Source organism: Dromiciops gliroides, chromosome 6, assembly GCF_019393635.1.
Source record: "Dromiciops gliroides isolate mDroGli1 chromosome 6, mDroGli1.pri, whole genome shotgun sequence".
Lineage (NCBI taxonomy): Eukaryota > Metazoa > Chordata > Mammalia > Microbiotheria > Microbiotheriidae > Dromiciops > Dromiciops gliroides.
In genome coordinates, this window is record NC_057866.1 from 47,490,010 (window position 1) to 47,504,045 (window position 14,036).

Here is a 14,036-nt window from a genome sequence, read left to right on the forward strand (position 1 = left end):
TAAATATGATCAAATTCATATTTTCATCATTCATATTCATTTTTCATATTCATACCCTTTATTTTGCAGCTGAGATGACTTGAAGCCCAGAAAGGAAGAAACTTGAGTAGGGTCACACATGGAACAGAGAGCAGGGCTGGTATCAATATCCTTCAGCTCCAAATTCAGCGCTCTTTCAACTACTCCACATACTCTCCCTATATCACATACATGTTTATAGGGAAGATTAATGGGAAATATTCTTTTCTATTGGAAAAGCACTAAAACAGTGTGAGAGATATCATCTATGAGCAAACTGATTGAGATCTCTATGGAATCCTGACCATTCTTAAGTTTACGTTTTTGCTTGTTTGTTGTTGTTGTTGAGGCAATTAGGCTTAAGTGACTTGCCCAGGGTTACACAGCTAGTAAGTGTCAAGTGTCTGAGACCGGATTTGAACTCAGGTACTCCTGACTCCAGGGCCGGTGCTTTATCCACTGCGCCACCTAGCTGCCCTTATCTGTTTGTTTTAATGAGGTATTAGGTAATAGGTAATACATAGAATGAATTGAAAATTTGTTGGGTCAACTTTTTTTTTTTTAAACTTGTGATTTAATTGGCATTAAGAACTCTCAGGAAGGAAAGTCCCTCTATGAATTCATTAGCTCTGCCAGTTATAAATTATCTTAGAGCAAGAATTCTTAATCTAGAATTCATAAACATATACATTATATATGCGTGTATGTGTATACACACATGTACATATACACAAATATGTATACACACACACACATATATATATATATAATTGATTTTCTTTGTAGTCCTATGTATTTTATGAATTAAAAACCATTCTAAGAAATGGTCTATAAGCTTAACAGGTCCAAGGTCTCCCCAAATGGTTAAGAACCCTTATCTTAGGGAGTTTCCTGAGGCACTGATGGGTTAAGAGATTTGCCAATGGTCAATGTGCAATAGGAAGGTAGTGAACCCCAAACACATGGCCAAGTTTACCTGATTTTAGGCTACACACAAAGAAACAAAATATCCAGGGCAAGAAATAGAATAATTCTGCTATTATATACTCTGCCCTGTTCTACTCTGGGCTGCCACATTTTAGGACAAATTTTGAACAGTTCAGAGGCCAGAGGAAGTCACCAATGATAGCAAAGACACTGGAGACTACATGATTAAAGACTGGCCAAAGAAACTAGGGAGAAAGTCCAAGGGAGATATAATAGCTATTTTCTAATATTTGAAGAATTGTCATGTGAAAGAACTATTTGACTGGTTCTGCTTGGCTTGGCCTAAGAAGGCAGAACTAAGTGGAAAGGACCAAAGGGATGGGTACAATGGACAGAGACTGCCAAAACATGAGATTTGTCTTCACTTAAAGAAAACTTCCTAAAAACTGGAGCTTTCCAAAAGTGAATGGCACTTTCTTGGGAGATGACATTTCTTAATCTTAGAAGTCTTAAAGGTGAGAATGCTGTTGTAGAGAATTTAGATCACATGACCTCTTCCATCTTTACAACTCTTAGATTTGAGTAACAAAGTGACTTTAGACTTTCAAATAGCACTTTCAAAAATTTTTATATTTTTTTTTTGTTTCCTCCATGTGTTTTCTTCTCTCCCCCCCAGCCAAAGAAGGTTAACATACCTTCAATATTTCCATAAATTTGAATATACATCTAGTCAAGACAACCAGGAAGAGGCAGAATGGTACTGTAGAAAGAGCATCTGCCTATGACTCACAAGAGATTTAGGGGCTAGTTAGTCTAGGCTTCATTAGATAGCCTTGGAAACATAATTTCTCTGGAGATCATTTCCTTGTCTAAATGAGGTTGGATGAGATGGTTTCTAATATTTATTCTGACATTTTCAAGATGATAAAGAACTTTTCCAGGGCACCTAGGCCACATCAAGAGACAACTGACATTTTATTATTAAACACAAATACATGAATTAAAATATTATGAAAATCACAGTTTAAAAAATTAAATGTTGCTTTATTCACTGACTGAATTTATATCTCCTGAAATTCATATACAGGTTAACTAAAAGCAACATTTACGTAAAAATAAAACAGGGAGGTGGGGTGCAGTGAGGCGGACTCATCATCAGGGTACCAGAGAATAGCAAATCACCTTCCAACTATTCACAATCAACAACATTATGTTCTGGAATCCAGGCAGGGAAGTGAGTGACTGCCACGCATAGGACCTTCCCTCCTTTCCCACAATCCCCTCTGTTCCTGCCCAGATGATTTATTTCTTTGATTGGAAAAGCCAACACATTTTGAACTGTCATGTACAGTGGCAAAAGAGCAGTAAACAAACAAAAGAACATGGCTATAAAAAGGATATAGTGTTACTTGGTAGTATACTTCCTTCATGATCCCATTGCTATTTCCTGCCATTCCATCTCCTTCAATATCACACATTTCATATCTGTTCAATAAAAAGTAAAACCTCTAATCACAGTGTTTATTTTTTAAAATCCAAGAGTACAGCCATGGACAGCCTTACTCAATCAGCACATTTTTCTCCTGAGGCAGTTGAGGGAGGCCAAGTTCGGCCTTATGGGATCATTTTCCCTTGAATTAAAGGACACTTTTTGATATGTATTTATTTACAGTCTTAAGAGCCAGGAAAACCATACCATGGCTTAGACCCTAAGGGTGAACAGCCCTTTGACTTTTGAGTCAATTTAAAGACCTCATCCCATTAATACACAAATGCAGTATGTACTATTCTTGTAACACCTTGATTGAATGTGATAATGTGTGCTAAGCAGGGGGAGCCATGGAAGCAGGAAAAGGAATTTTCAACCCAATCCATGCTCTCCCTTCTGAGTGATGCCATGATCATAGTGTTTTGTCATTTATATTTTTACAAAAGAAAAAAAAAAGCAATGGTTGCAGACAAAGGTGATTAGAGAGGAGTGTGTGAATGTAGTCACATGCCTGTCTTGACTCTTACAAAATGTCAAGCAGGGGTCAGCATGTAGCAATTCTTGGAGTACTAGTGAAAGGACAGCCATCAGTTTCATTGATAACCAAGGATAATCCAAACGAATAATGAAGACCCCTACCAGAAGTTGGCCATCATGTATTGTTTGCCAAGCAGACTCTCACAAAAGAAAAAATTATTCTGTGGTAGAATTTACTGAACTGAGGCAAGCTTCATTTTCTTTTGCAAACCCTGTAATAAGTTCATCCCTCTGGAAAGAAGAATTAACTGTAAGCACAAAATATAGGGCATCCTTTTAAAGGGACTAAAGTCTTAGTATAGTTTTAAGTTATTGAAGCTCGTTAAGACTTTTGGGGCACCCTGTATTCTCCAAAATCTTTCTTTCAATATGACAAATCCACCTGACACTTTAAGTGCCTACCTTTGGAGTATTTTTTTTTTAATGTTTTCTCCCATCTGTGGTCATTTCATGAACACTACCAAAATAAGAATATGTCTTTGCTCTCCAATTTACACCACAAAGTTAGTGCTTTTGTGAGACTTTCATGGGATTTACTTTGCTTTATGAAGCAGAGTCAGAAACCATTTAAGCAGAATAAACTCAAACTTACATAAAAGCAAGAGAAAACATGGCGAGTGAATCATGTGCAATACATTAGCAGCAGCATACAAGTTGGCATAAAAGAAACCCATTGGTAGCTTATTGCACTTAATATCAGATTGGTTCTCAAGTGGCTCAATAGCCTGCACATTAGATCTACAATGAACAATAGCTCGTTTAGATTTACACAAAAAAATTTAACAGTCAGGCCAAATGATGGCACAATCTGAATCTGATTGGCAAGTAAGGATGACGGCAGGAGCATTGTGGAAGGGGCTGTCTTGGGATTTACCAGACCCAGACTTGTGATGTAGAAATGCCAAGACATCAGTCATGGGAGGATTAGCCCATGCCATTTGCCATTTTTGCCATGGTAGCAAAAGCATATTGTGTACTAGAGGAGGTAGGTAATTAACATGGAAAATCCCATGAGAAATTCTGTCAGAATTGTTTTGATCAAACATTTTCATGATGTCCTGGGATACAAAAAGATCATTCATTTGGAACTCAACATAAGCTAGGAATGAAGGGGTTCAAATAGTACCAAACTGTACTGTTCTTCTATTTTAAATATATGTAAATGATGTGTACATATATAGTGTATGTGTATATATGTACATATGGGTATATGATTTAGGTTCAACGTCATTAGAATCCTACTATATGTATAAGGTATACCTTACACTTAATTTTGGGAATATACAACAAATATATTACTGATTCAGCTAACAAGCCTAACATTCACTCTTCCTCCACGGACAACACAGGGCCTTCATTGTTAGGTTGATAACTTCCTACGGTCTGCAGGCTTGTGTTTGGAATATAATATAGGGTATTTACTCAAGGACCAACACTTTCATTTCATATGTATCAAAGACATAGAAAAAAGGCACTGAGCACAGTACAGGCTGTTATAGCCATAGAAAACAGTTGTGAAATAATTTGAAAAGGCTTGAAATTGATTTCACAAGTACACATTTCATAAATAGCTTATGGCTAACTTATACACATGGCTAACATCTGATAGTATGCAAAAATGGCTCCGTGAGACGAGTGAAGCATTCCAGAAGGCAAGACTTCAATAATGATCATTCTACCAACTTCATAACTTTAAGGATAGCAGATACATTAATATATATTGTCTTGATTTCTTTAAATATTAAGATAAGATATTAGCTTCTGTACAACCCATTTTTATATTTGTGGAGACTCACAGAAATTCAACACACCAAAGCATGCTTGATTCCCAGGTTAGAGACAATAGCATTCAAGAACCTGGATGGTTTAGTTCTTCAATGCTTAAGAAGTCTGTCTTTGGGAAAAAATAATTATGAAATTTCCTGGAAGGCCAGCCATCCTGGATTTTAATGGACATTTAATTCATTAGATTTAATCACTGAGCCCAGAAAATCATGTTTCAGCTGATGTAGTCTTCTGATTTTTTGTGTTGTTGTTGTTGGTGTGTGTGTGTGTGTGTGTGTGTGTGTGTGTGTTTCTTTTAAATGAACTGATTTTAGTCCTTTGGGTAAGTGGCAAGATGTGCATGCTTTGGTAGACACAATCCTTTCCTTTTTGTTTTTTGTTTTAAAATCACTTGATGGGAAGACTTAAACCAAGATGTAAAAACTTTTCTGGAGGACGGAAGATTTTGACAACATGCCGATGTACTGGAGGATGACATGTTGCCTTACCATGAAAATTTTGAGCAACACTCCATGATCTTCTAATAATTGGATTCTGGACACACACACTTTAACAGTTATACACAGAAATCCATAAAACAGCACGTGATGAGATATGGCACCGTGAAGTTACAACGGGTTTCCAATATGGCAAAGCTTGGGACCAGTGACTTCTAGAAGAGTTTAAAATCTTTGGGTAAAAAATTGAAGGACCAAAATGCACATCTGATTCCTGGCCCAAACCAGGTGTCAGAGAATTGAGGCAAGTCAGGCCACCAGGCATCAGTCGGGTTCCTTGGCTATCCCATCACCTGGGCCAGCTCCCTTTTCCCTTCTGTGGCAATAACTTCCTTTTCCACTTGATAATCTGTCCTATTGCACAGGTTCTCCTTGAGTTTGTTGAGCTCATACTCATGGAGGATTTGGATGGTCAGGAACTTTTCCCGTTTGATTCTGGCTCTCACCTCCGATGGGACATCAGGGATCATCCAGGCCACAAAGAATTTGACAATAAAAACAATGTGCTAGAAGAAGAATTAAAAAAAAAAAAAAGGAGAGAGCATTTCAGCATAATCATACAAACAGACAACTTTAGAAGTCATGTTGTCAAATGGCCTTGTTTTTAAGGTGGGCATCAAGGCCCACAGAAATCAAATGCCTTGCCAACAGGGAAAACAGCTGGAATTTGAATCCAAGACTCCAGATTCTTGGCCCATTGTTATTTCCAATGTGCTACCTTCTCTGGGATTTGTTTTGTGATTCACCTTAATGATTTTATAAGATTTTTTCTACATTCAAAGAGATTAAGCCCCCTAAATAAACCCACATACCCATTCAGTAGCCCAGCCTACCAACAACTAAAGTCAATATCTTTTAAAAGAGGCACTACCTAAACAAAACTGAACCAAGGAGAATGGAATGGACATCTCACCCCCAAATTACTTTAGCACCATAAGTGATTTATAAAATAATGGAAGAAAAAGAAAAAAAGAAAAGAATGGAAGAATCAGACAATTTCAAGGTTACCTTTTTTGGGGGTGGGGTGGGGCAATGAGGGTTGAGTGACTTGCCCAGGGTCACAAAACTAATAAATGTCAAGTGTCTGAGGCTGGATTTGAACTCAGGTCCTCCTGAACCCAGGTCCAGTGCCTTTCCCACTACTGCTACCTAGCTGCCCCAAGGTTAGTTTGTAAATGTGGGCAGTAAAAATGCCAAAGAATCACAGGAAGCTCATAGTTGAAAGGAACATCAAAGCTTCTACCTACATAGAGACCTTCTTTAAGCCATTCCCAATAGCCAGTACATTCCTGTACTATCCCAGACTAATTCCAGTATCAATTAAAATGCTGATGGATATTTTATCAAATTGAATAAAATAACAAAATTTCTTTCAAAAAAATATCCATGTAAAATTATCAATTAAAAAGATGGGGGGAAAATGATAGGGGAAGAATTGATTGCAGCTGATTTCAAAATATAACATAAAACTCCATTTTTTTCATTTTTAAAATTCATTCATTTATTCGTTCATTCATTCATTTATTTATTTGTTTGTTTGTTTGTTTGTTTATTTATTGGCGGGGCAATGAGGGTTAAGTGACTTGCCCAGGGTCACACAGCTAGTAATTGTCAACTGTCTGAGGCCATATTTGAACTCAGGTCCTTCTGAATCCAGGGCTGGTGGTTTATCCACTGTGCCACCTAGCTGCCCCCATTTTATTTATTTTTAAATTACCAAGCACTTTCTTCTATCTCATCACACCCAATTTAAAAGAAAAGAAAAACAAATTGTGTATAATATAAAACCACACACACAGGTCTTAAGAAACAAATTTCCCCATTGTCCAATGTCCAAAAAATGTGTCTTATTCTGAAAATCAAATCAATCCTAACTCTATTTCTTAGATTATCACGAATCAGGGATCTTAAGTACAATTTTATTTCTAGTAGAAAAGAATTGGAAACTAAGGGGCGGTGTTGGTCAGTCATTAAGTACTTATTAAATACCTACTATATGGCAGGCACTATACCAAGTGCTAGTGATCCAAAAAAAAGGCAAAAGACAGTCCCTGCCCTCAAGAAGCTCACAATTTATTAGGGAGCTCACAACATAAGGAGGGTGCCCATCAATTGAGAATGACTGAACAAATCATTGTATGAATGTATTAGAATACTATTGTACCAGAAGAAATGACCAAAGGGATGGGTTGAGAGAAACTTAGAAAGACATGTATCAAGTGATAAAGAATAAAGTGCACAGCACAGGAGGAGAACAAGTTATATAATAATGATACCATTGAAAAAAATGAACAACTCTGAAAGACTTTAAAAACAAACTCTGATCATCCCAGTGCCATCATGACTGGAAGAGTGCTGATAATGGAGAATATTACCACAGAAGTGACAGACTCAATATGCAGAATGAGACTTATATTTCTGGATATGGACAGTGTGGAAATTGGTTTTAAATGATTATTCATATTGTCACAAGTGTTTTGCCATTTTTTCCAGTGGGGTGTGGAGAAGTATGAGGAAGTAAAATAATACTTGTTTATTTAAAAAAAATTCCATTTGCACTTTCAAAAATATGGTTAGCAGTTCAGGGGAGACGTAGAATTCCACTATTTTGTGACTATTAGTGCCTGGCTTACTACTTATCTGAGGAACCATTGTTGAAATGATTTTGTTGTTTGTTGTTCAGCTGTTTTTCGGGTATGTCTGACTCTTTGTGACCACATTTTGGGGGTTTTCTTGGCAAAGATACTGAAGCGGGTTGCCATTTCCTTCTTCAGTTCATTTTACAGATGAAGAACTGAGCAAAACAGGGTCGAGTAACTTGCTCAGGGTCACACAGCTAGTAATTATCTAAGGCCAGATTTGAAACTCAGGAAGATGAGTCTTCCTAGATCTTGGCCCAGTGCTCTATCCACTATGCCACCTAGCTGCCTTTGGAGAAATGATAATCCACTAAATTCCATGCTTGGATGATTCATCGCTGGTGGTCATTTATTTCCTCAGTGTACCTAAAAATGTGGGTACTGTAAAGAATTAATTGTTATTTGAGGTTTTTATGCCTCAGAGCGCACTGGCCTGGGGCTCCACGCGCGGTGCTCCACCCACTGGTTGTAGCCGTTGCCAGGGCTCTGGCACCTCATGTCATCACCACTCGTCGACACCTACATGGGCCTGGCAAAATTATAATGATTGGAATCCTAGTGAGGGCAGTCATGTGACTGTCAGAGTGGCCATCCCACTGGCTGGGACTGTGTGGGGTGTTTCTAGGTTTGGGGGAGGAGAATTGGGCATTCGAGGTGGAAGCTGGAAAGCGACAGGCGTTCTGCTGTGTATTTTCAGCTGATTCCTGGGCGGTGGTATTTTTTCAGGTATTATGATTTCCCTTTCCCCATTTTATTTCCTTTCCCTTGATCCTACTGATCCTGTTTGTGGTTTTTTTTTTTTAAGTTCGTTCTTGTTAAAATAAATCTTGTTCTGTTTTGAGGGAGGCTGCCGGTCTCCTTCCTTGCCCCAATATTGCGATGAGCCGCTTAGCTAGCACTCCCCAATTAAAAAGTGGTCCCCACAGTACGTTGACTCAGCAAATCCCTTGGCTTGACCTGATGATTTCTGAGACCCAACTCTTGTTCCCTCTGACACAAATTCAACAAGGCTCATGATCAGGGCTCTTGTAGCCTGAGGTTTGGGTTGCAGTTACATTCTAAGTTCTCCCATAAGATTCTTAAACCAGGAATTTTCCAGAGATAAGTCAGTTTCTCACTGAATCTTTTAGACCTCAGCTTACCAATGTTTTTCTTTTAATTTCTCTGACCACTAGCAGAGTTTTAAAACACATGGGGTGTGTATGTGTGTGTGTGTGTGTGTGTGTGAGAGAGAGAGAGAGAGAGAGAGAGAAATAGATGGGGAAGGATAAAGAGAAAAAGAGGGGAATAATAGGAAGGGGGGATAGAAAACAGAAAGGCAACATAGAATGATCTGGCTGTTGAAGATAACCGGAATAGGGCCATACTTAGCAGGTAGAATGCTATCAGCCTGGCTACAATAACTGGTTTATGGTACACTGTTTTCTGACTGGGTCTAATACATTATCTAGGAAACATAGTTTGGGAAATTAAATCTAATTAAACCATTTGGGGAAGATGGGAAAGTAGTTCAGTGAGGAATTACACCTCTTCTCACTTTTGCTCAGGGCAGCCCAAGGTTGGAGTAGACCAGTGGTTTCAAATTCAAAAACAAAGGCCAGGGGCAGCTAGGTGGTGCAGTGGATAGAGCACTGGCCCTGGAGTCAGGAGGACCTGAGTTCAAGTGCGGCCTCAGACACTTGACGCTTACTAGCTGTGTGACCCGGGGCAAGTTACTTAACCCCAATTGCCTCAACAAAAAACAACAACAACAACAAGAAACAAAAACAAGGGCCAGTAAATAATCCCAATATAAGAATTCCTACAGGCCTCATATGGACTTAGTTTTAAAATATAATATTATCTGTTTTATTTTGGTTTTTATTTATTTTGTTTAACTTTTCTCAGTTTCATTCTAATTTGGTCCAGGAAGCACTCAGGAGTCTTGTGGGCTGCTGAGTGTGCCTTGAGTACATCTAGGATAGACTATACAAGGAATATCAAGAATTTAGGACTAGACTCAATATACTCCTCTATCACTTCTATCTGATGCTCATAATTCTGTCCTTAGAGGCCATTTAAAACAACTTTCCCCTGTCCTCCCCATAATAACCTGTCAAACACCTCAGGACACCTGAGGCAAGAACTAGGTGTTCCATTTCTGTATCGTGCACAACAATAATGACTACCAGGCAGGGGATTAATAAATTCTTGTTGAATTAGTGAATTACTAGATTACTTTTTTTTTTTTTTTTGGTGAGGCAATTGGGGTTAAGTAACTTGCTCAGGGTCACACAGATAGTAAGTGTTAAGTGTCTGAGGCCAGATTTGAACTCAGGTCCTCCTGAATCCAGGGCCGATGCTCTATCCACCACGTCACCTAGCTGCCCCCTAGATAACTTTTTTTCGTAACACCAATTAACTTTCTTCAGTATAATTTCTGTTGCAGAAACAGAGAGAAATGCCAATTATCTCATAAGCAAAGAAGAAGATTTAATAGTAGCATCTGATTATAAGAGAGTTCAACAAAAGGATGGGGTAGCTAGCAAGGATAACTTACTTCCATAATAATGATGAAGGCCATCTTGGCAGCAAGAATATGCCAGAACTGCATGGTGTGTAAATATCTCTTTTCGTGGTCAGGGGGATAGCGGTAATCTCTATACCTATATTGAAGAAAGAAACATAGTCACAAGTTGCAGATTTTCCCATTTGTTAGGAAATGGCCGGCCGATGGTATGCGTATGCGAATATTCATAGGAACTTGTATGGTTATAGATTTAGAGTTGGAAGGGACCTCACAGGCCATCTCATCTAAATTGTCTCATTTTGAAAATTAGGAAACTTTATAAAGTCTCAAGGGATATAGCAAGTTGCATAAGGTTAAGCAGGTAGTCACTAATAGAAGTGGGTCTTAAAAAGTCTGGTCCTTGGAATAGAAATATAGGCATATTGTCACTGAATCAAAATGCTTAACCATATTATAAAGTACTTAGGGGGGGGGCAGCTAAATAGCACAGTGGATAAAGCACCGGCCCTGGATTCAAGAAGACCTGAGTTCCAATCCGGCCTCAGACACTTGACACTTACTAGCTGTGTGACCCCGGGCAAGTCACTTAACCCTCATTGCCCTGCCAAAAACAAAACAAAACAAACAAACAAAAACCAAAACCAAAACCAAAAGTACTTAGCACAGTGCCTGTTATGTAGCAGGTAGTTAATTCTTCTTTTTTTTTTTTTTTTGCAGGGCAATGGGGGTTAAGTGACTTGCCCAGGGTCACACAGCTAGTAAGTGTCAAGTGTCTGAAGCCGGATTTGAACTCAGGTACTCCTGAATCCAGGGCCGGTGCTTTATCCACTGCGCCACCTAGCCGCCCCGGTAGTTAATTCTTATTTTTCTCAGTTGCCGCTTCTTAATGAGGATGATTGTGTTGCTGTTATTCAGTCATTTGTCAGGCATGTCCAATCTATTGTGACCTTATATGGGCTTTTCTTGGCAAAGACACAGAAGGAGTTTGCCATTTCCTTCTCCAGATATTTTTACAGTTAAGGAAACTGAGGCAAACAGGGGTCAGTGATTTTCCCAGGGTCACACAGCTAGGACAGATTTGAACTCATGAAGATGAGTCATGCTGACTCTGAGTCCAGTGTTTTATCCACTGCATCACGTAGCTGCCCTTAGATGAGGATGATACTACCTCTCTTTCCTACTTCATAGGGTTATTGTGTGACTCAAATGAGATAATGTATGGAAGGAACTTTGCAAAACTTAAAGCACTATACAAAAGCCAGTGACTATATTAAGTGATATAGTAGATAGAGTATTAGCCATGGAATGCGGAAAGTTTTGTTCTGCCTCTGAAAATATCCTAATTTCCCACTGCCTCAGTAAACTCTCTAAGAATGTGAGCAAATCTGCTTCTCTGTTGGGAGTTTCTTTTTTTCTTTTCACTTAATAGTATTTTATTTTTTCCTAATTACGTCTAAAGATAATTTTTTTTTTTTTTTAGTGAGGCAATTGGGGTTAAGTGACTTGCCCAGGGTCACACAGCTAGTCAGTGTTAAGTTTCTGAGGCCAGATTTGAACTCAGGTCCTCCTGACTCCAGGGCCAGTGCTCTATCCACTGTGCTACCTAGCTGCCCCTAAAGATAATTTTTAACATTCATTTTTATAAGATTTTGAGTTCCAAATTTTTCTCCTTCTTTCCACCCTCCCCAAGACAGCAAACATTCTGATATAGGTTATACATGTACAATCATGTTAAACACATTTACATCTTGTGAAAGAAACACATTTACATCTTGTGAAAGAAAAATCAGACAAAAGAAAAAAACAAACAAACATGAGAAAGAAATAACAAAACAAAAAAAACCCCCAAAATGAAAATAGTATGCATCAATCTGCATTCAGACTCCATATTTCTTCCTCTGGATTTGGAGAGCATTTTTCATCAATAATCTTTTGGAATTGTCTGGGATCATTGTATTGTGGAGAGGTCTATCATAGTTGGTCATCGTACAATGCAGCCATTACTATGTATAATGTCCTGTTTCTGCTCACTTAACTCAACATCAGTTCATGTAAGTTTTTTTCTGAAATACTCTTGCTCAGGGCAGCTAGGTGGTGCAGTGGATAAAGCACTGGCCCTGGATTCAGGAGGACCTGAGTTCAAATCTGGCCTCAGACACTTGACACTTACTAGCTGTGTGACCCTGGGCAAGTCACTTAACCCTCATTTCCCTGCAAAAAAAAGAAATACTCTTGCTCATCATTTCTTATAAGAATAAAGTCATTCCCCAATTGAGAAATGGCCAAAGGATATGAACAGGCAGTTTTTAGATGAGGAAATTAAAATTATCAATAGTAACATGGACTCCCGGGCAAGATCTCTTTCTACCATACCATAGGGCCACTAAGATTTCCTAACTCACCTGCAATAGTGATGTTAGGAGATACTCCTAATATGTATAATGAACAAATCAGATACCTGGGCAAGGAATTGGAAATTGAGGGCTTGCCCATCAATTGGGGAATGGCTAAACAAGTTGTGGTATATGAATGTAATGGAATACTATTGTGCTGTAAGAAACAATGTGCAGGCAGATTTCAGACAAACCTGAAAGGAATTACATGAACTGATGCTGAGTGAGATAAGCCGAACCAGGAAAACATTGTACGCCGTATCAACAACATTGTGTGTTGATCAACTGTGATAGACTTGATTCTTCTCAGCAATACAATGGTCCAAATAGTTTCAAAGGACTCATAATGGAAAATGCTCTCCAAATGCAGAAAAGAAAAAAACCCAACAACTGTGGAATCTAGATGCAGATTGGATCACACTATTTCTATTGTTTTTTGCTGTTTTTGTTTTTCTTTTTGGGGGGTTTTCCTTTTTGCTCTGATTCTTCTTTTACAGCATGTCTAATGCAGAAATATGTTTAATGTGATTGTACATATATAACCTATATCAGATTACTTGCTATCTTGGGGAGGGGGAAGGGGGGAGGGAGGGAGAAAAATTTGAAATTACAAATCTTATAAAAACAAATATTGAAAACTATCTCTACATGTAACTGGGAAATAATAAAATATTCTTATGGAGAAAAAAAAAATCAGGTACCTGCAAGTGGTGAATGTACCCGTGCTCTCCGAAGGTGCTGTACTATTTGGAAAATCAGAGATCTGGAACACGGAAAGGCTGTTGTTAATGTATCCAGACATGGGGGAATTGTAGTCAGTTGAGTAGGCATAGTAGTAAACGAGCCGGGGAATCATGTCTGATGTGAAGGCAACAATGAAGGCCTGAAACCAGTGAGGAAAAACACATCAGCACTCAAAGTACATGCCATTTTAAGCTTTTTATCACATCCACCATATTGATACATTTCCAAACATAGTAAGAATGTGATAGGAGAGTGCCTTACTACTATATCTGTTTGAGAGTTATACCATAGTCAAGGCCCAGGACATGATGTGCTTCATGTCGAATGACACCCACTGCTTCTATTGCTCTGAGAAGTCAACCTTCCTTACTACAATCATTGAAATAAAATAATACTGTTGTCCTTATCCCTTGACACTAGTGTTATGAAAGGGCCCACTGGGATCAAGTATAGTTGCCTCTACTGATCACCCTTGTTGGTTAGAGGTGGAGGTAGTGT

The 14,036-nt window shown here is 38.5% G+C and overlaps 1 protein-coding gene across 1 annotated transcript in view; it reads right to left on the reverse strand.

Moving 5' to 3' along the window:
• Positions 1-1,834: 1,834 nt before the first annotated feature.
• ANO5 (anoctamin 5) overlaps positions 1,835-14,036 on the reverse strand; it is a 157,074-nt gene continuing 144,872 nt past the window's right edge. Inside the window, exons 21-23 of the mRNA XM_043970893.1 lie at positions 13,496-13,677; positions 10,432-10,537; positions 1,835-5,759 (exon numbers count right to left, since the gene is read on the reverse strand). Of these exons, the coding sequence (XP_043826828.1) occupies positions 5,535-5,759; positions 10,432-10,537; positions 13,496-13,677 (513 nt within the window). The 3' untranslated portion in view covers positions 1,835-5,534. The remainder of the gene's footprint in view (positions 5,760-10,431; positions 10,538-13,495; positions 13,678-14,036) is intronic.